This window comes from Hetaerina americana, unplaced genomic scaffold (assembly GCF_022747635.1).
Source record: "Hetaerina americana unplaced genomic scaffold, ioHetAmer1.1.p SCAF_1, whole genome shotgun sequence".
Lineage (NCBI taxonomy): Eukaryota > Metazoa > Arthropoda > Insecta > Odonata > Calopterygidae > Hetaerina > Hetaerina americana.
Genome location: NW_027286069.1, coordinates 101154164 through 101181203, shown reverse-complemented (window position 1 = coordinate 101181203; position 27040 = coordinate 101154164). Strand labels below are relative to the sequence as shown.

Sequence of the window (27040 nt, the reverse complement as noted above, 5' to 3'; positions counted from 1 at the left end):
TTTTCTTCCACCCCTTAATAATATCCTATTTACCTCCAACTCGCCCACCTGCAACTGACCTCAACTGTCTGACGCCTCCCGTAATAACCACCAGTCACCACCACTGCTGCGAAGGATGAAATGGATTGCCGGACGAGCAATGAAATGGGGGAGGGGGAACTGCAATGAGGGACGCTAGGCGGAGAAATACCAACACATTTGAATGGGGATTCAGAGAAAGAGGAAGATGGGAGGAAGGGCACGTGTGGGCAGGAGAAAGGTGCGAAGTTGAGGCAAGCGGGCAGAAGCGGCGTACTTAGCGGGAGCGTCTGAGCAAGGTCACCTGAAAGCCGGTCGTGAGCAACAACTTGGTTCGAAGAAATCATAATTTCATGCGCACGACGCCCACCGCACCGGGAAGACAGATCAAGGATTTCGCATTGCAACTGGATGAAGGCAAGGAATGCTCTCATTATTCCATGTTTGCGGAGGTTATAAATTAGCAGCGACGTCATAAATTGTTAATTGGAGCTACGACGACCAGTAATTACCTCTAGTCAGGAAACATACATTTCCTCAGACGTACCGCGATATAAACGATATTAAAAATATTTGGGCTATCCGGTGGGCTTAACCACTTAAGTATCTGTTCTGCTGGCGAAGAATAATGAAATAAACCAAAAACAGTAATAAACCCAGAAGTCAGTTTGATAGGTGAGGGTAGGAGTTCACCCAATGGCGTGCAAAATTCGCACATTAGGGTAGCCCCCTACAGCCAGATCCTATTACCCTGTGCCACTCATGGTTTTTTCCTAGGAATATCTGGTACCAAAGAAATCCCACGGCTCTGATGAAGCTCAGGGTGCTCTGTTAGGCATGCCTGAGAATCGAACTGAAACCTGGTCTCCTGGTCAGTAGTCAAACGCTCTAACCCTGGAGTACTGCGACCCCAAGTATCAAATTTTAGTATCGAATAACAAATACTTTTTCCCCTAGTGGAACAGAAATGGTTGGAATGGCAACATTCACAAGTGCTCATTTTATGCAACATCGTGGACTCATTTATGTTTGCAATGCAATCAGATCAGACAAGATGGTTTGGCTATTTTGGATGTTGGCTATATTTGTAAATTTTGTACCAAATGAATTCCATGCTAACATTCGTCCTTTCTCAGACAGGAATGCATATCATTTTGACAAATGGGTATTCATAGCATGAAAAGGTAATGTATTAAACCAATGAATTCACCCAATTCATCCATTATGCGATTCAAACAATATAGAACATTTTATAAATTTGTTATTTATTTATGCATTCCTTTAAAATTTTTATTTATTAATGAACATATCTTCACAATTGTGTCTATGGGACATTGTGAAATAGGTTTAAGGGAACTTACTGTTCAGAAATCATTGGACATGGAATTCAAACCAAAAATTTGTAATTTGAAGTAAATTATCCAGATTTTTTTGGGGACCAAAAACTGTTTTTGTGACAACCATTACTTCATTTCAAGTATTTTGTGAAAAAATAATAAATGTGCATTTAAAACAATAGGAATTGAAACAGATAATTGTTACATTTCATAAGAACCATTATTTGGAGTACACATAAGAACCATTATTTGGAGTTACTCTGAACAGTAAACATATACAAGTTTTTCAAAGTGCCATTTATCATCCAACGAATTATCAGATAGCTACTCCATTTGGCGAGAGCAAATATTTCTTATGTTCCCTATTGCATTCATACCTAAAAACTTAAAATGCTATTATTTCAAAGTAAAAACACTTAAATATACTCTCCAAAATGAAGAGAGAATGGTAATAATTTACTTATTACAATTCCCTGCCCATAAGAATTGATGGAAGGAGGATTCACAAAAATCATGAAAACACAAAATGGCAAAAGTAAAATTTAATTGTATAAAAAAATTGAGTAACTCATAAATGAAATACTCTGTACACTTATTAGGAATACAAAATACAGTGCAAAATGACATAATTCAACTTGATGAATAATTGTCAGTCATTTCAAGGCTTGTACAAATGCCTTCAATGACTATCATTCCATTCTACTACTTATGGCTGAAAATAACCCTGAGAATAAAGTATACTGCTAGTTCATAGGCATATCTCTCCTCTGAATGCACATTATGTGCATTATCAAAGTTAACAAAACTGTAATATTGCAAGTTTACATGAAAATATAAATTTTCTTCTTGAGACACACTTCTTTCCTTTCAAGGAAGAACACACTCACACATGCATTTCACAAACAATGTAGTATTACAATGCTCAACATCATTCAATAACAAAGCACCATATTTATTATATGCCTTAAGTAAAAACCTTTTTAAATGACTCAAGTTTTATGATTTATTAGGTAAAACATTCTCATACCCCATCTAAAAGTCTCATTATCTTCCTCTAAAATTATTTCAGTAATACATATTCACTTTGACCTGACTAAGATATAGTCAGTCAATTTATTTTAGCATTCATAAGCTGTACAACTTCAATTAGTAAAAATCCAATAGCCTTTAAGACCACCACACAGGATTAGCATAAAGTCTCTGCTTGACATTCATTTCAATATGTTACAAAATATGTATAACTGGTCCAGAACATGTTGCTGTGACAAAAATCTTTGCATAATCTTCTTGCCCATAATACTTGTGCATGCTTTCCAAACATGGGTAACACAGAATTTTAAATACCTATTATGAAGCGGTTACTTATCTTATTTGCTGCTACATTTTATATGTGAAGCCAGCTATTTAAACCATAAAAATCACTGAACAGATAAGCTGAGATAACATGTTTTTATTTGAAGCATGGAATATTGTCAAGAATTGGAACAACACAAAACAATGGAATTCTATCATGAGAACACAAAATTCATGGATAATATCATCCTTGAAAATCAGTTTGAACCAGTGGTTTAAGTGCCCAGATTGTTTACTAAACTACCCGGAATCAACTATCAGATTGTAGCATTCCTTCTGCATCCCTTATCTGTTCTGTCACCTTTAAACACAGCATACATATATTATTTTGTATGCACTTTTCAGCAATATGTGCCATGGTGAATGTCAGCTTTAAATGCTACATAGTTATCACTTTCATGTTTATGCATATTTTAAATATAGTTTTACTTCTTCATGTATGGTAAAGTTTATTCTAAAAATATCAACTAGTCATACACAGTACATACCTATTTAAAAACTTTACAAGTTTGCGGCATAGGAAGATGGTAAAATTACATATGTGTATATGCTATTTAGATATACCAGTGATTTTATGGTGTCACTATGAGAGAGGCTTATTATACTAAAAACAAGGAACTTATTGTGTCCATAATCAGTCATTGCATCTGGCAAGTTATAATATTTTGCCTGAGAATATTTCAAAAACCAAATTCGTCTTTGCGAACTTTGGTCATTCAAGGCCATCATTGAACAGCAGTAACATGGGATTCTATACAGCATAAAAGTGATCTCTGTATTCCAGCTTCGAATATGTAGAGTAAAATATTTGAAAAATAACATAAAAAAAATATCAAGAAATATTCCTGTTATGAAAAGCGTAGGTGATATTTTACATTGAGATGAGGTACAATTCCACTAGGAAAAAGAAACAGTACCTAAATATTTTTTGTGCTGTAAATGGCTAAGGATAGCCTGGTGGGTAATACTTCCACTTGAAAACCCAAAAGTTGAGGGTTTTTGTACAACATTGATCAATGGTGTTGTGTTGCTGTTGGCGCTTTGGCCCATGGACAACCTGAGATAATCCAAAAAAGTGGCTTATATGGATCTCATGGTGACCATTGGGATTTGACCAACAAGATATTCAATTTGAAATTATTTTATAATACAGCAACATATTGAGAGAAATACAAATCTAGATTTTTTACAAATATTTGAAATTTAATGTAAAAATACTGCCTTTCATGTCTGAGATGCCATACCAAATCAAATGAAGGATCAATTTATTACTGCTAGCATTTTGGAGGTACCTACACATACTATCAGCACAAACACTGAGTACACAAAAGAGTGACAATTTGATCAATTAGTTACTTTCAGTGACCAACACCTTCTGCATATGGCAAGCAGTATGAAATACGATCTGTTTTTCTATTCAAATGACAGAACAAAAGACACTATGCTACATTTTAGGATGCATTAATTCTTTCAAATATTTTCTTATCTCTTCAGACTTCATAGACATCACAATGACTTCCTAAAAGATTCAGTGACTCTATTATTATATACAAGATGCATACTTGAAAAAGCATACAATATTTGATACAACTATAATCTGCACCAATTATAATTTGGACAAGCAACAGCATAGCCATTTCATAATAGGTTTTATGTATTTATGTACAATTCACTGGGGAGCAATTGATCACAAATGAATGATTTCATTTCTGGATAAAAATATCATGTGATAAAGACATCTTCACATAATCAATTAACTCACATTCTCATTTACAAAAATAGCTTTTTTCTGTTCCTATGGCTATATGGGAATCACCCAAAATACTAACCACACATTAATCTGCACTGATTGACAGTTTAGCCTGCTTGTATGGTTATAATCTTTTATAAAGAAAAAAACTGGTTTTAGGCAATTATTTATTTTCGCCTTTAACAGGATTTTAATGATAAACATTTTCATATTTCCAGTTTCAATGAGTAATTGCAGAGAGTCACTCTTAAAAGATGACTAAATATATACAGAAATTTACATGCTGAATGGTCATCAGAGAAACAATGGGAAATTGTGTCCACAAAAAAATCATATGGGGAATGTAACAATTACTCCAGTAATGTCATCAATGGCACTTAGCTGCTTTTGTTGCAGTTTAATTCATATGTTTACCCCTGCTGCTTGTGCTTGACCACCACCCACTGCTGCTTTCAGCTCTAAGTACTGGTATGGTACATGAAGGGTGCATGTGTTATGCTCCACCAAAAGGTGACCTCTACGAGGAGATGCTCCAATCACAACTACAGATTCCCCTTTGTGAAGGGTGCTACTTGCACCATCAGCATTGTTACTTCCCACAGCACCTTCGTCTGATCAAAATACAAAGACATCAACAATGAGTTATATAAGTCAAGGTGCATCAAGGTCAAGTAAATCAGATATACTGATTAGGTAATTTAATAAAGCAAAAAATGGAAGCTAGGGTATATTTATGAATGTATAATATGCTCATGAACCAAATATCTTGCACTTTCTGAGTACATCTCCTTAGCATATTATTACAGCACTGAAAGAAATACTTCCATCCTTTTCCCTAGGATCACAGTGGATTTTAATAAAGTAACTGCCAATTTTCAATTCTCTCTTTTGAGCGAAGCATGAATTTTGAAAATTAAATTGCATTTAATAAATATAAGCAAGGTATTAACTTAAAGAAGTGAAGTAAATTTATACTGACTAGACCATCACTCAATCACAGATAATCTAACCATTAAAAGAAAGTTTTGGACAGTCCTTAAATATTACACAATACAACAGATCATGCCAACTTCCTGTTGCTAACATTACATTAATTTATTTTTCAGTTCTTCATACCTTCCACTTGCCATTGTGCCTCCTAATACCTGGGATATGTTGGTGGGCAAAATGCCATAATCCAATGGTTAATCAAGTATTTTTTTCTCTTCCATTCATTTCCAAATAAAATAAAATTCATACTCTCTAAATGAAACATTCAGAAACAATTTTTTCTTTTTCAAAATGAAGGTTAATCAAACTAATTGTGAAATTTATTCATGCATGCATTAACTCAAAGCAAAGATTCTTGGCAGAAAATATCACCCTACCCACTCTCTTGCTTCCATCAACATTGGTTTTTGAGGGCCCATATTTTAGAAGAAATAGGTGACATATGTTCATAATGGCTTAATGCTTTTTGAGATTAGTAATTGTCTGATAATGCTTTTTTCACTGAAAACACAGAGGTCACAACAGTAAATGCTGAAGAACTCTTTAGAACACACAGATGGGGTAGATGCCACTCAGATTGCCCGTCAAAAAGTGAATCTTAAATATGCAATTATATTTTACATTTCACTAATGAAATGCAACCCAAGATTCATGTAGTTAAGCGAGGAATTTCAAATTATAAATTCCAATCATAAACAAAACTAATATCCAGTACATCTCATGTGACGAATGATGCAGATAAAGAACATAGGCCGAGCTTAAGGCAAACAGGATTATTTGAAAGTTTGCATTAGTAGGGACTTTGTTGGCCATGCCCAGAAAAAATCCATGCAAATATGAAAGTTTCTACTTCTAATTTTATCTTGGTTGCAATTTCTGCCAAGAGAACTCATGGAAAAATAAAATTATGACTTAACATTTTAGGAGCACAATAATTTTCAAAAAGTTACTCTTCAGAACATTAGAAGAGGGTGTTTGAGCTTGAGAAGTTTTCTGACCAAGTTAAAATGTAATCCAAATCAAAAAGGATTGGTGGTACAATTAAAAATGCCACCATAATCATCTGCCTATGTTCACAAACTCACCACTGAATGACATCTTCATGACTCTTGTCTGTGGATACCCTAATTTTGTGTTGCCTGCCACAGTGTACGAACGGCTTGGAGGAACTGGTGGTGGACGCTCCTGCGAAAAAAACAAAGATTGAAAGAGATATAGCCCCATAGAATTAAATGTGTTATGGTTTATCATTAATTACCAAGGGAGGTCAAAAGCCAACTAGACACAAGCCTAGGTCTTACTTTCATCACTGTCATAACTTTCTGATAAGGGTTCCATTTTGCTCAAGCTTGGGAATGATATGAAATAATAAATTCCATTATTTATAAAAAATCAGGTTGTTGCTTTGATTTCAGATTTGAACATTTGCAGTTTAAAACCATATAGGCTAGACTCATGTATGTTTTTGTAGTTAACAGAAAACATTCATTTTATCCATTTAAAAATTAGTAGGAAATAAATAGAAACAATGATTTAATAGAGTTTATTTGAAATATGCCCGCAGAGTCAGTGTTTATACATGCATGCATTCAATGAGGTCAAAAGCCAACTAGACACAAGCCTAGGTCTTACTTTCATCACTGTCATAACTTTCTGATAAGGGTTCCATTTTGCTCAAGCTTGGGAATGATATGAAATAATAAATTCCATTATTTATAAAAAATCAGGTTGTTGCTTTGATTTCAGATTTGAACATTTGCAGTTTAAAACCATATAGGCTAGACTCATGTATGTTTTTGTAGTTAACAGAAAACATTCATTTTATCCATTTAAAAATTAGTAGGAAATAAATAGAAACAATGATTTAATAGAGTTTATTTGAAATATGCCCGCAGAGTCAGTGTTTATACATGCATGCATTCAATTTTAATGATCAATATTTTTGCATTGCGCTCACTATTCGAGGGTGTGTTTATTCTACTTAGGCCTCAAGCCCCTGTTGTTTTTTGCCGACCTGAGTGCTCAAAAAGTTTTATTGATAAATAAAATCAGCCGCTAGTGCATAAATAATAATGAATTCCATAATTTAAACAAAGTAAATTTGGAGAATTCTCAAACTATACAAATGTATTGGAAAGTGGTATCTATTAAATGCACACAAAAATTAAAGTAAACCTTCTAGACTTAGACCTGGAGTAGCTTCTTAAAATTTCCAGAAAATTGTCTTCTGGGAAAAGAGGTTGACTACAGATTGTAAGCTTTACAGCTTTCCTTTAGGATGTTCTTCCAGGTCTAATTCTAGAAGTTTTTAATGTTATTTTTGTGTAAATTAAATAGTTACAGCTTTCCAATGCACTTGCATACTTATACCTTATGAAAATATTGAGTAATTATATCTTGAGCCCTAATCAAAAGATCTGATTCCTTTTTCATTTCTTTCTATATACTATATAAAATGCTTTCAATGCCAATAAAATTACTTTTCTAATCCTCTCATTAACAGCAAAGCCATTATCATCTAAAACACCATACAAAGAAATGAAGAGTTCAACTTAAAAAAGTTATGCCTTCTTACCATAATGCTCAGCTTAGCCTCTTAAGTTCTTGATAATGTATTTATGTTATTTAATTTCCTTACCCTCCTTTACACATCACAGTGATCCTGCAATTCAGCAGTCTAAGATCAGCCACCCCTTGGCTGACTTGCTAACTGAAACATGACCATCAAAAGGTCTAATATAATCAGCTCTCTTCTGATTTTCATTCCTGATACAAGACATTCCCAGGTCTCTCTTATTAATTCCTCTACAGACAGGGAGTAAATGCGGATAATAACAGGATGAGTGAGTACTTCCCTGCCTATCACTGTCCATTACAAATCTTCAACGATTATCTATCAATTTCTAATCACTCTTAAGGTATCACACATTCCTCTCGTCTTCCTATTTGCAAAACTTCATTCACCTTAACTATTTGTAATGTGTGTACTATTGTAAACAAATGCACCATGCAATAACAACTCACCAGGTCCAACCCAAATAGAGAGCACGTCTGTTGGATCATCTTGTGGTCACATTTTTCCACGCCTGTGGCAAGGGCACCACCTCCAGCACCATTGCCTCCTGGTGCTCCAGCACCATTACCACCCGCTCCACTCTCATCAAGGGGAGGAGGTGTTCCAGATATGGGCTGGGGGCGGGGCCGTGAGAGAGATCCACCCTGGCTTGCCCCCACGCCCGCTGTCCCAGATGCCCCAGTCCCTGCCAGCTTCCCTGCACCAGCATTCACCGCATTGGCCCTGGAGTCAGCAAGGATAACGTACAATCATCTGCCCATGACCTCCAGACTTACCAAATTTTTCAATATCATAAAAGCCTCCTCCATGAACCTTGGTACTAATTAGGATGCAACCAACTCCGATGTCATATTTAACAAATGCATTTTCCTTTGATCATTTCAGATAAATTAATTGCATTTTGATTACATTTTTAGTGATTACCAATATGATGGTCATATGTGAAATGAAACTGGGTCACATATTAAATCCTGTGACCTTGAAGTGGCCCTGGTTACTTAATATTTATGTCCTGCCTTTTCCCCCTCCTTTGATGCAGTCACAGCATACTACCACCCTCTCCCCTTATTTTTCCTCCTTTCTTTGGCCCTCTCTCTTCCTAGCTGAGTATATATCTGTATATGAGAGAATTGATCTTTTCATGTCTCACCTGATGATGATGCTCATCCATCAAACCAAGGTCATGTGTATGACATTTTGACTGCAGTTTGTAAAAGTTTTCAAGCAATATATAAAATTGATGGAATGCCAAAAGTACCAGAGGAACGAGTATCATTCACATGTGAAACCTTTACCTATGATCTCTACCTTTAGGAGAGCAAAGATGGCTGTAACATGCTCCTTGTTCGACTTATGAAAAAATGTTTGAATAATGGTCACCTTGCAGTTGCCGCTGAAGCCTTCCCTGTAGATGGACAAGTCAGGCCTCCACCGATTTGTGCGAGCTGAGGAGGGGGTGGAGGAGGTGGAGGTGGCTGACTGGGAGGCTGCGATGATCCCCCAGTTTGAGGAGTCACTCGCTGTCTGACATCTCCGAGACTAATACGCAGTGTTGGCCATCGCCTCCTCCTGAAGTGCCAGCCTCGCCACGTGCTCTGAATGGTCACTGCCGCCCGGCGGAGACGTTCCCAACGCATTGCTTCCAGCTGCTGGCGAGCACCCTCACTGGAAATGGTGTGCCATATTTATACGTTTCATTCAGCAAAATTTCAGGGAAACTTATGTACTTGTGAGTGCATGTTACAATTCACCCAAACATGCATGCCCACATTGTAATATGTTGCAATTTTAAACAATGAAAATGCAATGCCATTGCTTAACATACCTCAGGAAGATATGCCTTTTCCCTGATGCCCAAGCTGTGCTAACGTTGGACATTGGGATCAGACCACTGCCGGCTGCAATCATTCCCAGTGATAAGCCTTTACCCAATTGCTGTGATTGATTGCTGTAAGATGAAGTTATTAAGTATTAGAATAGTGACAACAGTTGATCAAATATATGCACAATGCAAATAATTGAGTACTTATAGGGCTAATTCAGTCAATTCATGAGAATATATGTCAAAATGTTCAAAACATTATTCTGTCACAGGGAACCAACATAAAACTAAAAATATGCTCCATTTCCTAACCTCTGTATTCTCTTCAGCAAAATGTGGCAGCTTTCATTCAAATATATTTCATAATAGTATACATCATGTTAGGTAGAAGTGATTTCAAGGGTTGATTCATGAAAAGTTAACATATAAAAATACCTTTAACGTAAAAATTATGGATAATCCACTGCACTTAATTCTCTGTATGCCTTAAAAAAGTAGTTTTCAACTTAAATTTAGCAATGTATCAATAATTACTTGGTAAATATTAACATTAAACGGAATTAAGTCAAGAGGTGACTGGCTTGAAATAGAAATAAAATTTATCATAAATCAAATAATGACTTGTTTTATTTGTAACATGACACTGTAAATTTCATTGTACTGATGAGGTGGAGTGAAAAGGCATGTTATGGAATAGTTAAAATATTTCTTATTTCCGATATTCAGAGTAATGAGAAATAATATAAATATTTCATTCATCTCCACTTACCGGGCTATATGCTGCTGGGCTTGCTGGCCAGCACTGCTCCCTGCAATCAGAAGGGCTTGTTGGAAGCACTGAAGGATGAGCATACACATCTCTGCTCCCTCCTGCTGACCTCCATTGCCTCCATCACCCCCACTGGGAGGTGCACAGGGCCTCTGACCCGTATTTCGCAAACAATGAGAGGGTGCAAGGGAGCGGTATCGATTATTGAAAGCCTTGAAGCGCATCCTATGTGGAAATCCTGCAAAAACAAAAGGTAGCATTTGAAATTTTATTTTGTTTTAAAAGGTGAATATGCTCTTTAATGCTGACAAAATGTGCTTGCAAGACTTTACTTTCGTAAAAAGAGCAAGAGCTGAGTAACATTAATGAAGATGACTTTTTTGATTAAGGAATTTATATACCTCATTCAATAATATTATACTCTATTTACATTATTTTCAATATTGACAGTTTATCTGTGTACCATGAGCTTGTCTTTTTGCTCAAAATAAATAACTTGCAATTCAAATGTTGAGATCCCAAAATACGTGCAATAAAGATCATTTAACTGCCTCTTAAGAGTCATTCTCTGTTCTCTTTTATGTAGAATTTTCTGAAGGGCCAGAAATATTTTGAAATTTCAGTGGGTATACCTGTCATGCATGTAAAATATATAATTACATGCATCATATCATGTAGCATATATCTATTTATGGACCAAGATAAGATCATGTGAGATTTATTCACTGTAGCTTTTTACCTGAGGAGATAATAGTATTAGAGATCATATGAAGCCCCCTACATAATTAAAGATACACATTAGTCAGCCAGCAAGGATTTTTGAAATGTAGCTTATTAATATATATGTAACTCAAAATTAAGAGGGTAAAAACTAACTGATTTTATACAGTTCATGGATTGAAATTTAAACAGCTGTAATGTCAACAAACAATGCTGGACTAATCTGGTTGAAATTTGGTGACTTCAACTTTAACTTGTGAGATGAAAATATGTCATTACCTCCAGCCATTAGGTTGACAGTCTCTAGTATCTGAAGTGATCTGATTTGCCTCCTTACAGCCTGGCGAGCGAACTCCTCGGTTGGATTGCCTCCCTGGGTGCCATTTGGATTGCTTGATGTACCGTCCTCATCTGCCCTGATGCACCTCACAAAATGTGGACGTGCATGGACAAGTGTCCTCAGTAGGTTATCCAGTCTTGTGTGGAAGTCCTGGGTCAGCGTTGACACAGGCTCATCCCCATTTTGTCTGAAAAATCCATCATTGGAGATCAAATTTTATAACAATACAATATTTTCAATACCTCTGCACCATTAGATAACATACTGGTTTGCAAATATGTAATAGGTACCGTTTGAGAATTCAAAGAATGAGATGAATCCCAGGGCAATGATCATATCTAGAAATTCTTCAAGTGAAGGGACTTTGCAGATGGCCGGCATGAATTCTTGCTTGATTCAAATTCCAAAAGGTACTAAATACAACATTTTATAAAATAAATTTTCATGAAACAGAAGATGGATTTGGTTGACATTTTCAGTGAATATGAAAATGTGGAGAAATACTTGTATGTGAGTGTGCAGTGAATTTTACCCAAACAAAATTTAGCATTTCACCACAGGAGCCATATAACGAGCACTGCTTTTATACCTACTGACAGTAATAACTCATTTTTTGAAAATTTTAAATTAAATACTCTTTTTTTGTAATCAAGCACACGAAATATATTGTTAGACCATCCGAGATATATGAGGGACAGATTGCCATCAAACTCACATTCTTCTCCTAAACTGGGGTAGATCAGTGCATTTCTAAAGCTTATATGAAAATAGAATATTTTGCAATTACCCTGCAAATACATGATAAAAATGGTGAAATTCAGTAAATATCTTAGCTATCAAGTTCAGAATAACTTTTCTTATTTATATTACTGTTTCAAATTAAAAAAGTAATATTTGCTTTGCACTTATATTGTCACAAATAAGTAATTAGAATCTAAAGGGGTTACATAAATTTACATTCTTAAGTTAGTACCTATTAATGGTGATAGGTGGGATGGAGAGTGATACAATTATGATTTTATTACAAACATAAAACTCAAAGAAGGAATTGAAAATTATAAAATTGCACTTTATTTATTAGGTGTAACATTACTTCAAGCATCATGCCTACTTACAAATCAGTGTGTGAGGTAGGTGAAATTCTGAATGCCACTCCCCGGGGCATTATGGCTCCACCCTGCTGATGGCTGGATGGGACAGGAGGAGTCATCCCTGGTGATATTATGTGGGTGGTTGAAGTAGATAATGCCTTCAGCTCACTCCCAAATAAGTGAGTTGCAAACCCAAAATTGCAGTGATGCCGGTGAAATACACTTACTAGATCATCAGGCACTACATCACGATTTGTTTCTGGAAAAAAATTATTTGTAATTGTAGTTTTTTTAACCAATGAAATCCCTTGGAGGAAAAATATTACTCATTCGAGAAATACACTTCCATTTAGATTACATTTTGGATACTTTTCCATTACCAAAAAATCACAGAAAGGGAAAATTTATTACATTAATAAATATTTAGATCAGCTCTAGAACTTTTATGAGATGTGATTCATTTTTGAGTCACACCAGGTGCACTTTATCAATCCAGGCTGGAAACCAGGAAAACAATGCATGTAATTTCTTTCTAGGATTTGTTGTAATAACAGTTTTCAATATTTATATTATTCAATGGGTAAGATAAGCATTAAACTAAGAATTTAATATCTTATGTATTGCCACCTGCTGGAATACCTTCAATATTTTCTATGAAGAAATATATTTTCTCGGAAGTTTGAAAAAAATGAGGAATTGACTTTCCTTATGATACAGTAACCCATCTTACATTATCTTTTAATCCTTAAGATATACCGTTTACTTTGATAGCAGTTTATATTGCTCTTCCCTAATCTTTCTTAATGGTAGGACTCAGAAAAAAAATTTGTATTCTTCTCACATTGCAATTTATTTTCAATGGTCATACCCAAAAGATTTAAAAAAATTCACAAGAACAAATATCCTAACATTTTCAAAGTTTCTTTTAAAATAAATCTTCCTAGAGTATTTAATAATCACAGCAAATGAAAACATGCCTGGATAAGGGTAGTTGGCACCTTGAGAGAAACAGAGAATTATGAATAATAATTCATATTTGAAAACATGAATGGCAAATATTGAGGTGCATCGTGGTCACAATATGAATTGAATTGGGCCTCACTAACAGTATTCAATGACAGAAATAATATTAACTGGTAAATTACAAAGAAAAAATGACAACTTACCAAGGAAGTTGGCAGAATCATATACTACTGTGCCAGCGAAATGCCTGATGGCAAAGCATGTGGCTGAGGATGGGTTCAACGCATGCCGCTGCTGTTGGCTCTGTTGGCCATACTGATATCCATTCACATGGTGCTGAGGACCTCTGGCATTATTATTCATGCTGACTTCAGCCACAAGACGTGGGTTATGACGGTGTTGAACTCGAACCTTTTGGACATATGATTCTGGTGTCCCACGAACGGAGCATTCCACATCCAACATACTCAGCAGACCAGTGCGCTGAGGGAAATGCAAGGGCATTTAAGCTTAAAATTATGCATTGGAACTATTAAGCAATAGTTGCATACAAATTGAAAATTTGAAGTCAAGCACCAAAATTACAGGGCAAGATGTGCATATGCCATGGATGAACAACCTTGACTGATTTCTATGGATGATGACAGCATGTAGTTGATAATTTGCTAGCAATAAGCATGCTTTGATTATGCCTTGAATGTCAGCGGGCAGTCTGGGTAGGGTGGGAGTAAAAGACAATGAGGCTTCCTCATTAAACATAGACTTTCCTTTTCCTCAACTCATTTCTCAGGGACAACATTATCTTCCAGCACATATTCTTGATTAGTTTAAATTACTATATTGACTACACAAGCCTCAAAATAACCTAAGTTTATCCAAGCTAAAAAAATAGCTTAGGTATCCCTTGCCCTTTTATTCTGGTACTCGTGGATTAAGAAAATGTCATAGGGTGATCCTCAAAAGACAATTTCAGGAAGGAAGGGGTAGACAAATTAATATAATATCTGTGAATGGTTTTATACACAGGCATGAGTTACACATACACATACATTATCATAATGATTTCATGTGCATATTTGTGGAGAAGTCTGGTCCATATTTTGGTTGCCAAATATTCAGGAACAGATTGCCTGCCTTAGTATGTAGGCCACCAACAAATCGCCCAGGCATTCCTAGAGGAAGGGCCTAAATAAATTGTGCCAATTGGCTACATGAGCTGGGCCTCCTCCTTGTTTGTCCCCTGCAGGGAACATCCCCCCTGCCTCTGCTCAGCTTGTGTCCTCCCTTCTCCTCCCTTCTTGGCAATATAACCTATTGACCCCTTAACTGTATTAGCAAAGTATTGACAACAAGTGATGTCATCAAATTTCTGTGGAGGACATATTCTTAAAGCCTCTATGGTATGCAATGCTGTGCTAGTTTAAGTGAGAGAGATAATTAAGATATCATTAAAAACGAAATCTTAATTTATACCTGCACAACTATCCATCTAGGTACTTCCTTGAGGGACTTCTTAAATAGCATAATTTTAACCAACAGTATGTACTAAGTAAATTGTTTTTAATTATGTTGAAGGCCATTTGATTGCAGGCAACCCTTTGCCGTTTCTCCTCTCTCCCTTAATTCATCTCCCATAAAACTGATTTGTAGCTTGATAACCATCAAGCATGATGAGGAACATTTGGGAAGTTTTCTTGCTTTTAAAAAATAAAGAATGATTCAGGCATACAGTTATTCTACTTTGGTGACATTAGGCAGGACTGTGTTGATCTGCATGGCAAAAGCAGAGGAAAGGACATCCTGTTGTGTTTCAGGGCTGAAATCATAGGATTGCAAATAGACAATGATGAATAATAAATCAATAAAAATATTTACTCACCAAAGATGAAATCAGATCGATGCAAGGCACATTATCAACATATTCTGCTTGTACGCTGCATTGGATTCCTTCATCTCTACATGATTCAATACTGGACTTGAAGACATGAGTATTGTAAAAATGCTGCATTGTCTCCGCACAGAGGTTAATGCACAAGTGCTCTAGTTGACTTGGCTGGTCATGAAAGAAAATTAAAAATTTGATTAATTTGGCATAAGGGTTGCTATTACATTTTATATTGAAATAATCAGGCAACTTCTGGATTGGAAAGTTATTCTATAAAACTCACTATAATTAGGCCATTGTGAAAGAAACTATTTTGGATTCCAACTATTTGTTTTATTTTTAAGCATTTGGAGCAGATTTTATTTTTTATCTTGAACAATTGATGTAATGATGAAAAATAGCTATTAATAGTGTAGGCTGAAAAGGCATTCTTGGAAATACTATCTACCTTAGGATCTTCAAATCCAAACATGTCCAGGATTCCAATGAAGCCATGAGTTGCATGTCTGACAGCATTGTTAAGTGCCACCATTGACTTGCTTGATTTAGAGCCAGCTGTTCCTATTGTTGATGCATGTTGACTGCTCACCTAGAGAATTACAATGCAAGTTTGTCAAATCAACACTTGAATACCATTCATTACAAGAGTAAATAAATTTAAAATAAATAATTAGTGCACACTCACACCTATTACTGGTTTAACATACTACGGCATGAAAATCTTAAAAGTTAAGCATGACGTTAAAAGTTAATATTATCAGTTACTTTATAATTATCACATTAATACTTAAGGAAAAGCTAGCTTAAATGTACAAAAACGGAACAAATTGACTCTAATGCTACAGCCTAACCAGTTAGCAATACAGACTCTAGTTACGTGGGCAGTTTCAGACTCCGATAATGCCTTACCCAAGCTACAATTTAAGCATAGACTGGAAAGTGGATTGTACCCAGTCATCCACAATCATAGTGATATATAAGACAACTCATAACTCTTGCATGGACTAGCATATTTAAAAAAAAGTTTCAAGAGAATTATAGGGGTTGATATTTTCATAGTTTACAGCACAACCACGAAGCCCATCATTTTAGAAAATGAGCTCAATAAGACACACATGAATTTCATTTCTTTTGTCAAATATTTGGAAACCTTGTTTGATGTATTCAGCTAACATTAATTATATCAACATACCTCTGCCGCTTGGTTGTGAACTGAATCATTCGAATCAGAGCTTAGAGTCCCAGATGTAGATCCAAGAGGCCTTTTCAGACTGTTGGCTCTTCGAACAATGGTTGCAACAGTGCGGCAGTACAATGCCTTGGCAAGGGAATCTCTTGTAGCATTACACTTAGAAAAAAATAAAAATATTAGAAATAGAAAAATACAGAGCTTAACTATGCTACAAAGTCTTTCACAGTTGTTTAGAAACTGAAAAATATCCCAAGATTCTAAAACATAGTATCCTGTTAACTTCCCTACACTCAATATCAATACATTCATGGCTGATGTGAAAATAATTTAAATCAGGAAAACCACTAAATGATTCAATCAAATTATGCTCCTCAAAGAGATTTAAAGACCTCTCCTTGGAAATATTTTTCCTCCAATAATTCTTTGGCTTATTGGCTGGCCAGATTCACGGATAGTGCCAAAATAGATTCTTTTGCAGATAATAGTTTGATATTTAGCAAAGGGAATTTAAAACTAAAATGAAAGCTCAAATAAATGGATAATTTTGATTTTCTGGTTTAAAATTAGTTTCCAATATTGATAATAATACAGAAATAGCTGTTGAGGTAAGGCACGGATTAATTTATGTAGGTTTCCAATTGTGGGCCTTTGAATTGAACTACTATTTCTTGAAGAGTAACTTCCTTGTTTTGAGCTAATCAAAATGCATCTTACCAATCTTTGGGAAACCAAATGAAAACAAAAATGCTGTTCCTTATATGGAATTACTACCCTATTCTTTTAGGAATATGATCGTAATCTGTGACTGGCTGTAGTGTACCTTGCATTAATTTACAGTCAATATTTGACAAAAAGAGACAATTATCATCTCTGGGTAGCAATGCCACTCATCTCTGATGAGCTCGAATTGTATAAAAACAACATATTACTGTCAAATAAATTGTGTGACTTACGACATCTGCATCAGAATTTGTCCTGACTAGTTGCCCTCGAACATTCCTAGTCCTCATGGTCAGCCCCTGCATCAGGGCATCCGGGGCAACTCCCAGCAAGGAGGCCACTGAGGCAAGGAGCTCCTCCCCAGATCCTGCACCCCCAGTCCTCCTGCCCCCAGCCCCCCTGCTGGCCCTCCTCCCGCCCACCCCCACATCCCCATCCTCCCCCCCACCGCCCTCCACACCTTCCTCCTCCTCTCCCTCCTCCCCATCTTCCACCTCCTCTCCTCCACGGCCCCCCCTGACCCTTGGCACCGACCGCCCCCTCCTCCTCACACCCTCCTCTCCCTCCCCTCCATCTTCCCCACCATCCACTCCATCCCCCTCCTCCTCCCCCTCTTCATCCACCTCATCCTCACCCTCCTCAGGGTCACCCTCCTCCTCCTCGTCCTCCTCCCCATCGCTTGTTGTGGCATGTCTCCTCGATGCCCGCTTCCCACGTCGCCGCTTCCTTCTCCTCCTCTTCTTCCATCCTGTGCTCATGCCGTTTGCACTCGTGGATGACAATGCATTGCCGCAGACTTCAATCACTTCTATTGCCCTCGACCGGCTGCCCTCCACAAACTGAATGTTCCCAAGCAGCAAGACAGCTGATAGTACTCTAACTACTTCAAGGAATGGGATTCCCAGGATTCCTATAAATAGTTCCAAATTGAAAAATGAGGCACTTATACAAATGTATCCATAGTAATCACACAGTGAAACCTCAAGCCCAGTATGTAGCAATTAAACCTCAAGCAACAGCTCAAATGTTATACAGTTTGCTACTGGGAGTTTCTGAAATTTATGGGATGAACATATTCATTGCTGATACTGAGCTTTGCTTTATTTGTTAATGAAAAAAAATTATTTTTCTAACTGATGCATCTTTGCAGAAAATGTGTTCACTGGTGGAAACTAATTTTTTGCAATTGAAACAGTATATAAATTACACAACGCATATAATTCATTTAAAAAAAAATGCCACCCAAATTTACTATTAACTCTTTATTACCATCATTAAAAATCCCAATTATTAACTTGACTTAAAATGTATAAATTTTGAAATGTTCAATTTTGCCAAAAAAGAACCTTATACTATTGCACCACCATCCACCAAACATTATTTAATGACATTTCTTCTTAGGGTTGATGTATAATTACATGTATATACATTTAGCCATCGTGTGTGCATACAAATGGAAAGATTAAAGTGTATAAATAGAGATAAGAGGATAATTTGTATTAATGACTTCGATGGTTTTGTGATGAACAATTTCAAACATGCCCACCTAAACAGGCTCTCCATGCAAGGAATCTGGATGCATCCTTAGCCTCGTCCTGAGAGGTATTCCCTCTATTCAAATACCTCAAATTGTGGATGCCATAGTTTTGTAGACCAAGTTTCTCTGAGAAAATAAAGAAGAGACATTAATATTCTGAAAACATCCATTTTGATCTTTATGCACATATTAATAAAACTTTGCTATATTAAACATCTTAATAGCGATAACAAATGGGACTATTTATAATGAAATTATGAATTAATGACTCTTAAATGGTTTCAAATCGATTTTCATAATTTAATATGTTTCAAATTTGTTTTTTATTCATTGAAAGTATCTATAAACCAATGTCAATAGTCCATGCTTAGATTAATTTATTTTTTTTAAAACTCTTTTTCAATAGATTTGGAACTCATCAGTATTAATTCCCTCCGTGATGGAGTTATAACTGTACCTTGCCCTTGCTGGCTGGTTGTTAAATTGCATTGTAATAACAAAATAAAAGAAATTACACTATGCAGAGACTGCTGTAACTCCATCAAGATCTGCTTAATACTTATGAATCTCATATGAACAATAAAAATGGAAACAGTATGCACGTATGTTTTCACTTGCATGTTTGCATAAACCTTTCATTTAATTTGTGTATCTATTTTTAAATTTTGTTGCCAGCAACCTTACACGAAACAATTGAAAAAAAGAATCAAATAATCTGCAAGTAAATTGCAGTAATGAATTGAATCATATAACTATAGAAACATTCAATATATTCCACATTTTACTCTTCCATATATTTGAAAATTCATCATTAATTTTCATTTTTCCATTATCAGAGACTAATTATAAAAAGTAATGACATTTTATCAGGAAAAAATCATTAGATTTTGGAAGGAACTCACTTTGAAATATGAAATCAAATGGCAACGTAGAGTGAGCATTATGTTACATATACTAATATAATAAACTTGATGACATGAAAATAAAATCTGGGAGAGGAGAAATATCAATTATATACCATTATTCCTAATTTTGGGTTTAACGTAACTACTCATGTATTGATGCCACAGAGCTATGTTGGATGCTATGAATCTCGGGAAAAGTAGAATGTACATTCTCTAAATGGGCTGAAAATATGTTAATTGAAATTAAACCCTGCCATATATTATACCCACATACCTCTTTCCTGATCTGTAAGCCCTGCCAGCATTTGATAGAAGATGTGGTAATTCTTTTCTGAACTATCCAATGGCCTCACTACTCTGGTTTGATCAAGGAAGTAGCAGTGGATTTTAGTTCGATATAAAGATCCATCTGTAACTTGGACTTCAATAAAGTGGCCCTGGGAAAAAGAAGAAGAATTCAACCATAGAATTATATTTACCATAGAAAATTTCAGCGGAAAATATGAAGAACATGCTAAATCAATGACAGAGTAATGGAATTGGTATTCAAGAGTCTGTATTTTTCTTAGGTTAAGTATGTACACACATGCAGTCCCAATGTGCGTGCGTGAACAGACTTGAAAGAAATTGGTAAAATTAAATAATTAACAACAGAAGTAACAAATTTGATTTGTGCACCTTGAAGCATATGTAGTCAAAATTTAAATATTAATGAAAATTGATAGCCAGAGAAAGACAGAAGGAAGTAAAGAAGCTTGAGAAAGAGCAACTTGAGAAAACAAATTTGAATTTCCAAAATTATGCAAAGTGTAAATTACCTTTCCAATAACTAGTGTGTGCATTGAGAATTCATTTAAAGCAGTATTATAAGTAAAATACTATTCAAGGGTACGAATTTTTAATCAGCGTTGGACATCTGAATTTTGCGATGACATTTAGTAGAGATAATTTTTATTTTTTTAAACAGAAGTACACATTGGAAGGAAGAAACGAAATAATTAACGTCGCAGGATGCCCAGACATCATGCGACGTTAGAGAGATGCGATCTTTATCTTTTTTATCTATTCTAATTTTATTTCACACCAGGATCTGTCTGTAAGAACTATTTCAAATAACTCAAGGAGCTGATTAGGGGCTCCCGACACTCACAATGCGGCTGGATTCGGGGTTGGAAGCCGTGCGCGCTGAGCCCAGGGATCGCAGCACTGTAAAGGCCGCGGCCAAGTGCTTGAAGGCGTCTGTCTCGGGTCCACCGCCGGCCACCTCGAACAACTGACGGAGGACGAGCATGGACGTGTACGTCTTCCCTGAGCCGCTGGAACCTGGAAGAGGGAGGAGCACGGCGATTAAAACTCCGATGATGCGGCAAATATCATTTCACGGAATGAAATACCACTGGTTTTTAGCCCACGTTCTTTCCCGAAATAAAGCCATGCTCCATGTGGATCACCGCAATACAGCCACGCTCCACGTGGATCACCATTTAAAATGCATCCAAGCCCACTGCTCACTAGATTTGCCATCGCCCAAGTGGTGAGCACCGACCACGGATATATACTAATACGAAATTCATTGTTCAACAGAGAGAATTCAATGTTAAGTCCCTCATTTTCCGTCTTAATGTTTAACTTCCGTTCGCATGGGGGATTTGTAATGAGAGAAAGGTGGACAGGAAAATAAAAATAATAAAGATAAAATATTATAATAAATGTTGGTCATATACGACCAGGCCCCGGTGGCGGCGAGGCAACGTCCTGCCTCGTCTGCCAACCCAGAGGTGGCGGGTTCGATTCCCACTTAGGGCTTGGGTGTACGTATTGTCAAATTGTTACATCGGTGATCAATGGCCGATGTAAAGGTCGAAGTGCTGTTTTCGTCCTAATGCAAAAATAAATAAGTAAATAAATAAATATACATCTCTTCTTCTTCAATGGAGTCCAGTCTCTTCCGTATCAAAAGATAACATTTTCTAGTTGCATTTACCAAATATGTTAAACAAATACTATTCATCTTATAAAGAAGAGTATTCGATTGTACAAATGAAGAAACTCACTAAGAATTCATCTTGAATTTTTAATGGATTCTTCTTTTTCTCGGCAAGAGAAGAATACGGTAATTTATTATATCAAGTCGATGTATAACTCCCATCCATTTTACATTAGGGTCTATCTCATTTTCCATGAAATGACATTTCAATTCCACGAATCGCATTCTTTTACGAATTAAACTACATCCTCATGTAACGAATGCACCCCCCTCGAAAAAAATAAGGTACGTTGAAATGCCTTCACACGCTTTGGGAGGATTTGCTCCAATGCATCGTGACAGTGATGAAAGGTGGTAGTTTTGGCTATCCGTGGATTCAAGGCAATATAAAATTAACAAATCACCACCTTTCTTCTGCCCCCTTATCGGGACCGTATCTTGAAAGACAATGAATATTTTTAACAACTAAAGGATCGGATCAGCTTTGATGTAAGAGGTTACAGTGTTTTATTCCCATCCAGGTCTACAATTTTTGCGCGCTGATAGTTTTCTGTGTCAGTTTAATTTGTCTTCCACCCGGTCGTCAAGTTAAATGTTTACGAGAGTGACGGCGAATCAAGTAAATTCCAACAAAAAGAAAGATTGAAGAATGCAAATTTTCTGTAAACTATCTAAGAAAAGTCAACAAGTAAATTAAGGGATCAAAGTGCCGTCATTCTACGGTAGCCCTGCGATAGCGTGACGAAGTGTGACAATGCAGGGAAAATGGCGAGAAAGCGACTGTGGATAACGAGACCTCATGGACTACGCCCAAGTTGAGTCATTGGAGCAGACGATCTTAGGGCGAGAGTCAAAAAATGATTACAAATATGTGAATGCAAGGAGAAATACTCGCGACCCGAGAAAGTGAACTGAAATCATACAATAAGTATTAACTATTGCTTTGGCAATTAGAATATTTCGTAATATGTTATAAATCCTCAAAATTACTGATTATTATTTTTTCTATCAATCTAACAAATATTTCTCTCGGCATAGGTACCAAAATTAACCATCGTAAGGTTAAATGCGCGCTCCTATTATACATTTATATATGCATTGAATAAGGTGACAAACCCGAATCACTTTTCAAAAACAAAAGCAAAAATATTATTCAGAATTTAAAATAAGTACACTCCAATTTATCGTTTGAATGAAAACGTCGAAAAATGAGAAAGTGACCTATGAAAATGGATTGTGTTTCCATGATGATAGAGAATAGTGATAAAGAATAAAGATCAAGATGAATAAAACCAAAGACATGGCCTGCGGACGAGAAGAGGAAGCCAACATCAAAAGTAAACTAGGTCAGGAAAAACTGGAGCAGGTAGAATTTTGTTAAGTAGCAACCGGGATCATCTGCGATGGAGAATCAGGAAGGAAGCGGTGACCAGAAGAAGATCAGAGGCAAAGATGATATTCTACCAAGGGAGAGAAATTTACAGAAAACTAATATTCTACTCTGTAATGGCGAAAATGAAGGGGTAAAGATACAAACTAACTTGAATATTCGGATACGGTACAAACTCCGTCGTTTGAAGGCACTCAAGGACGGCAATAATTGAGAAGAGTTGGCGAGGAAGGCAGAGGAGCAGACGGCACGAAGCAGCTATATTAGACTAATTGCTATAAAACATGAAGAAGCTAAGCGAGAGCGGAATGGACTACGGGGAAAAGATCTTTGATTAAGATAACTGCAGATGATGATTGCACAAAAGAATGGAGTGGACCTTGCGCAATGAAAATCACACCATGCGAGTGAAAGTTCACAATCGATCGAGTTAGTCTTGTTCCCGATACCTACACTAGAAAGCATGTTCCACGCCATTCAGTCTGAATTTTCGGGACAATAGCTCAATTGATTTGATGTTTTTCTTCGTGTAGACATACCGATTCCCTATGCGTGGAGCCAGTATATGAAATAAAATAATGATTCATCAAAGTCCAATCACTTTGCGGGAATATTCATCCATCCTATCCTCGTCTTCGTGGCTATAAAAACTCGCATTGAAATTGATTAAACGAAAGTGAACTCTCAAGATACTATACCAATACCATACCGTCTGTCATTCAAACCTACTAAAGGAACTTCTGGGTCGAGCCATAAAATTGAAATTTGACATCTTCAGTAAAAAACCGACCAGAAAAATAAAAGAATGCGCAATATTATGTTTGTTGAAGTCTATTGTAATTTATCTTTACACCCGATCGTTCACCTCATTCTCCATAAGAAGCATCGAATAACGTTTAAAGTTACCATCTCGGTTGCTAGAAGACCTTACTGGAAATTGTGCATTATTCTTTAATAAAATCGTCGCCTCTGTTTTCACGTTATACATATTTGCATGCCATATATATTGTGCGGCACATATACTGCAGTGTGATCGTGAACTCATCTAGGAAATCGCGAAAATTTTCAATATGGGGAATAAAATTATAACTAACGGAAAACAAGAGATTGCCAGGGGGATATCATCAGTTACATGAATGGTTCTTGTCAAATAACAATAAAATTACCACTGAATTTGTTCTACTTACAATATTTTACGCTTTGAATCAACTTTTCTGTTGGGAAGTTTTCAATATTGTTTTAAAAACTTAAATTTGTTATTCAAATATCAAAATATGAAAATCCGATAGAGAACACGAAAAACGAAATGTAAACCTAGACGTGCTGAGTGGAATATGGGATACGAATGCGGGTAAAATAATATATTTTTAACTGGGACAAAGAGAAATAAAGAAACTAATATTGGAATGAGATTGGAACGCAGTCATGGGTGGATGAAAAAATTGGAGTGAGGTAAAAGAGCCTCGAATTGAAGGGAATTTTGAAATTTACAATACGCAACTCGATGAAAGAAATGAAATTTTTGATTAAAAAATATGAAATAGATAGAGAGCACTATAGTGACGTTCTGATCCATGCATTAAAGAAGAGGTTATTAAGATGAGGGAAAAGATAAGGCTGGGTAGGGCTAGGATTATCAGACTAAGAGTTAGAGTATGGCGAGAAACCAATGGTCAACTGGAAATGCTTTGAAAGAAAAGTTGAAGAGAATACGAATTTCATTTGTGGGAAAATATTAACATCCATCGAAAAAAATGCAATAGTTGTGAAGGGATTGCAAATAAAAAACGATATTAGAGATAACATAAGATTGAATTAAGAAAAACTAGTGACATTTAGAGAAGGTAGAGAATATACGTTGAGAAAATATATGATAAAGCCTCTATGACTGTAACTTACGTCAAGCAGGTTGTTGATACTAAAAAATACTCTTTTGAATTTTTTCTCAGTGGATATTTGATGATGAAATGTTAATAGTCTTGCTACACTACATGAGCTCAATAAGTTTCCAAAGAAGAAATCGCAATTTCATCAAGATTTATCATTTATAATTATGGCCTACTAGTCTATTCATCGAAATGGCCGCCGTTGAATTATCATGGGCATTACAAGTTCTCCTTTTGTTACTGGCTTGGTTTTAGAAGGCGGGCGTGAAGAATGCCTTTCCATGATTAACCCATCTTATGGATGAACCCACAGGATGCCCTTATACAGGAGAAATTTCGACCCCATCCCGCGCAAATTATCTTCAAGTACTGCTCTCATTTGATCGTCTCACAATTTCAATAAGCTAATTTGATGGCGTAAAACAAATGCTAAGTTATTTACGTACTAAAGCAAATTAAAATACTATGTTAATAAAAATAATATTGAATATTCTTTGAAATATTACACCATATTAACAATTTGTTTTCTGTCTATCTTTTGGAGAGAATTTAAGATTGATTGCAATTTTCTTCTAAGATCATATAAATCAACGCGAATGATTTTTAACTTTGAAATTGTTGCATTGTGATCAAGTATTAGTATTTGACCCGTTGTAGGGGTGACCATAAAATGTGTGGGGGCACCAATGGGGCGGGGGCCTATTCCACCAATTTGGTGAACCCGACCCGGAAGAGGAGGAAAGGAAACAATTTGTGAGCTCCTCTGCATATTTCAAATTCAAGACAAGTTTTCGACAATGTTTGTCATCTTCGGCTACCTAGCAACGGGGTTTCCAGCAAATACTCGAAATTATCGAAGCTCGAGATTGACGATGTCAGATGTAACAACCTCGAAAAATGTCGACGTTATGATACGGGATCTTTTCGCTACTTTGGAGTCACAGCCATGCTACTGCTGAGCTAAATAAGCTATTAAAAACATCTCTTCTCCCTCACTAAAGCCCCCTCACCATTTTATTTAAACGATACACACTCACCTGCCTCTGTATTCTCCCCTGCACCCTATTATCCGACGAACCCATTGACCACAACCGCTCTACATCCCTCTCGACACACGCTCCACTTTCATAAGTGCACATGTAATGAATGCAAATTAATCTTGTTCCCATAGGATGACAAAGCATTTCAGAATATCGGCCGTGAAATTGAAACCTAGAGTGGAACTTACAAGATGCTTCTGCTTTTTCTAAAACTTAAACGGTTTTTTGTACCGTAAACATAAGTAAAATTTTGAAGGAAGTGTATATACGTTAAAAAACAGATTTATTCTGGAGAAAAGTTTATAGTTCCAATTATTTACGATACTGATGGTCTGGGAAACTATAATGACGTGAGATACATACATTAATACCGACCTACAGGGTTTGCCCCAAAAATAAGTAGAATGAATTTTGGAAAAAATTACTAGGGTTTTTGCCATGGATAAAATCACTGCGTATTTATTATGTGAGATGAACTATATATATACTCATTTATATAGAAACAGATATAAGGAAAAGGGATAGGAACACACATAAAGGACGAACACAGGAGAGGTGGGGAAGGCGGAATCAATTGATCACGAGAGTAAAAATATTTCCTAGACCGGGATGTCCTTTGTGTGTTCCTATCCCTTTTCCTTATATCTGTTTCTATATAATTGAGTATTTGTTCGCCGTTTGGCGGGATTTCGTGTTTGAATATATATACATATATATATATATATATATATATATATATATATATATATATATATATATATATATATATA

At 36.1% G+C, this 27040-nt stretch overlaps 1 protein-coding gene across 1 annotated transcript in view; it reads right to left on the bottom strand.

The window, feature by feature from the left end:
- Positions 1-4386: 4386 nt before the first annotated feature.
- dachs (unconventional myosin-IXb-like dachs) overlaps positions 4387-27040 on the bottom strand; it is a 150413-nt gene continuing 127759 nt past the window's right edge. The window contains exons 5-21 of the mRNA XM_071591702.1: positions 21118-21290; positions 20242-20404; positions 19072-19188; positions 18348-18435; positions 17762-17906; positions 16806-16961; positions 16062-16202; positions 15608-15781; positions 13932-14211; positions 12790-13024; positions 11614-11861; positions 10615-10852; positions 9849-9971; positions 9404-9688; positions 8473-8746; positions 6534-6633; positions 4387-5069 (exon numbers count right to left, since the gene is read on the bottom strand). Of these exons, the coding sequence (XP_071447803.1) occupies positions 4861-5069; positions 6534-6633; positions 8473-8746; positions 9404-9688; positions 9849-9971; positions 10615-10852; positions 11614-11861; positions 12790-13024; positions 13932-14211; positions 15608-15781; positions 16062-16202; positions 16806-16961; positions 17762-17906; positions 18348-18435; positions 19072-19188; positions 20242-20404; positions 21118-21290 (3149 nt within the window). The 3' untranslated portion in view covers positions 4387-4860. The remainder of the gene's footprint in view (positions 5070-6533; positions 6634-8472; positions 8747-9403; positions 9689-9848; positions 9972-10614; positions 10853-11613; positions 11862-12789; positions 13025-13931; positions 14212-15607; positions 15782-16061; positions 16203-16805; positions 16962-17761; positions 17907-18347; positions 18436-19071; positions 19189-20241; positions 20405-21117; positions 21291-27040) is intronic.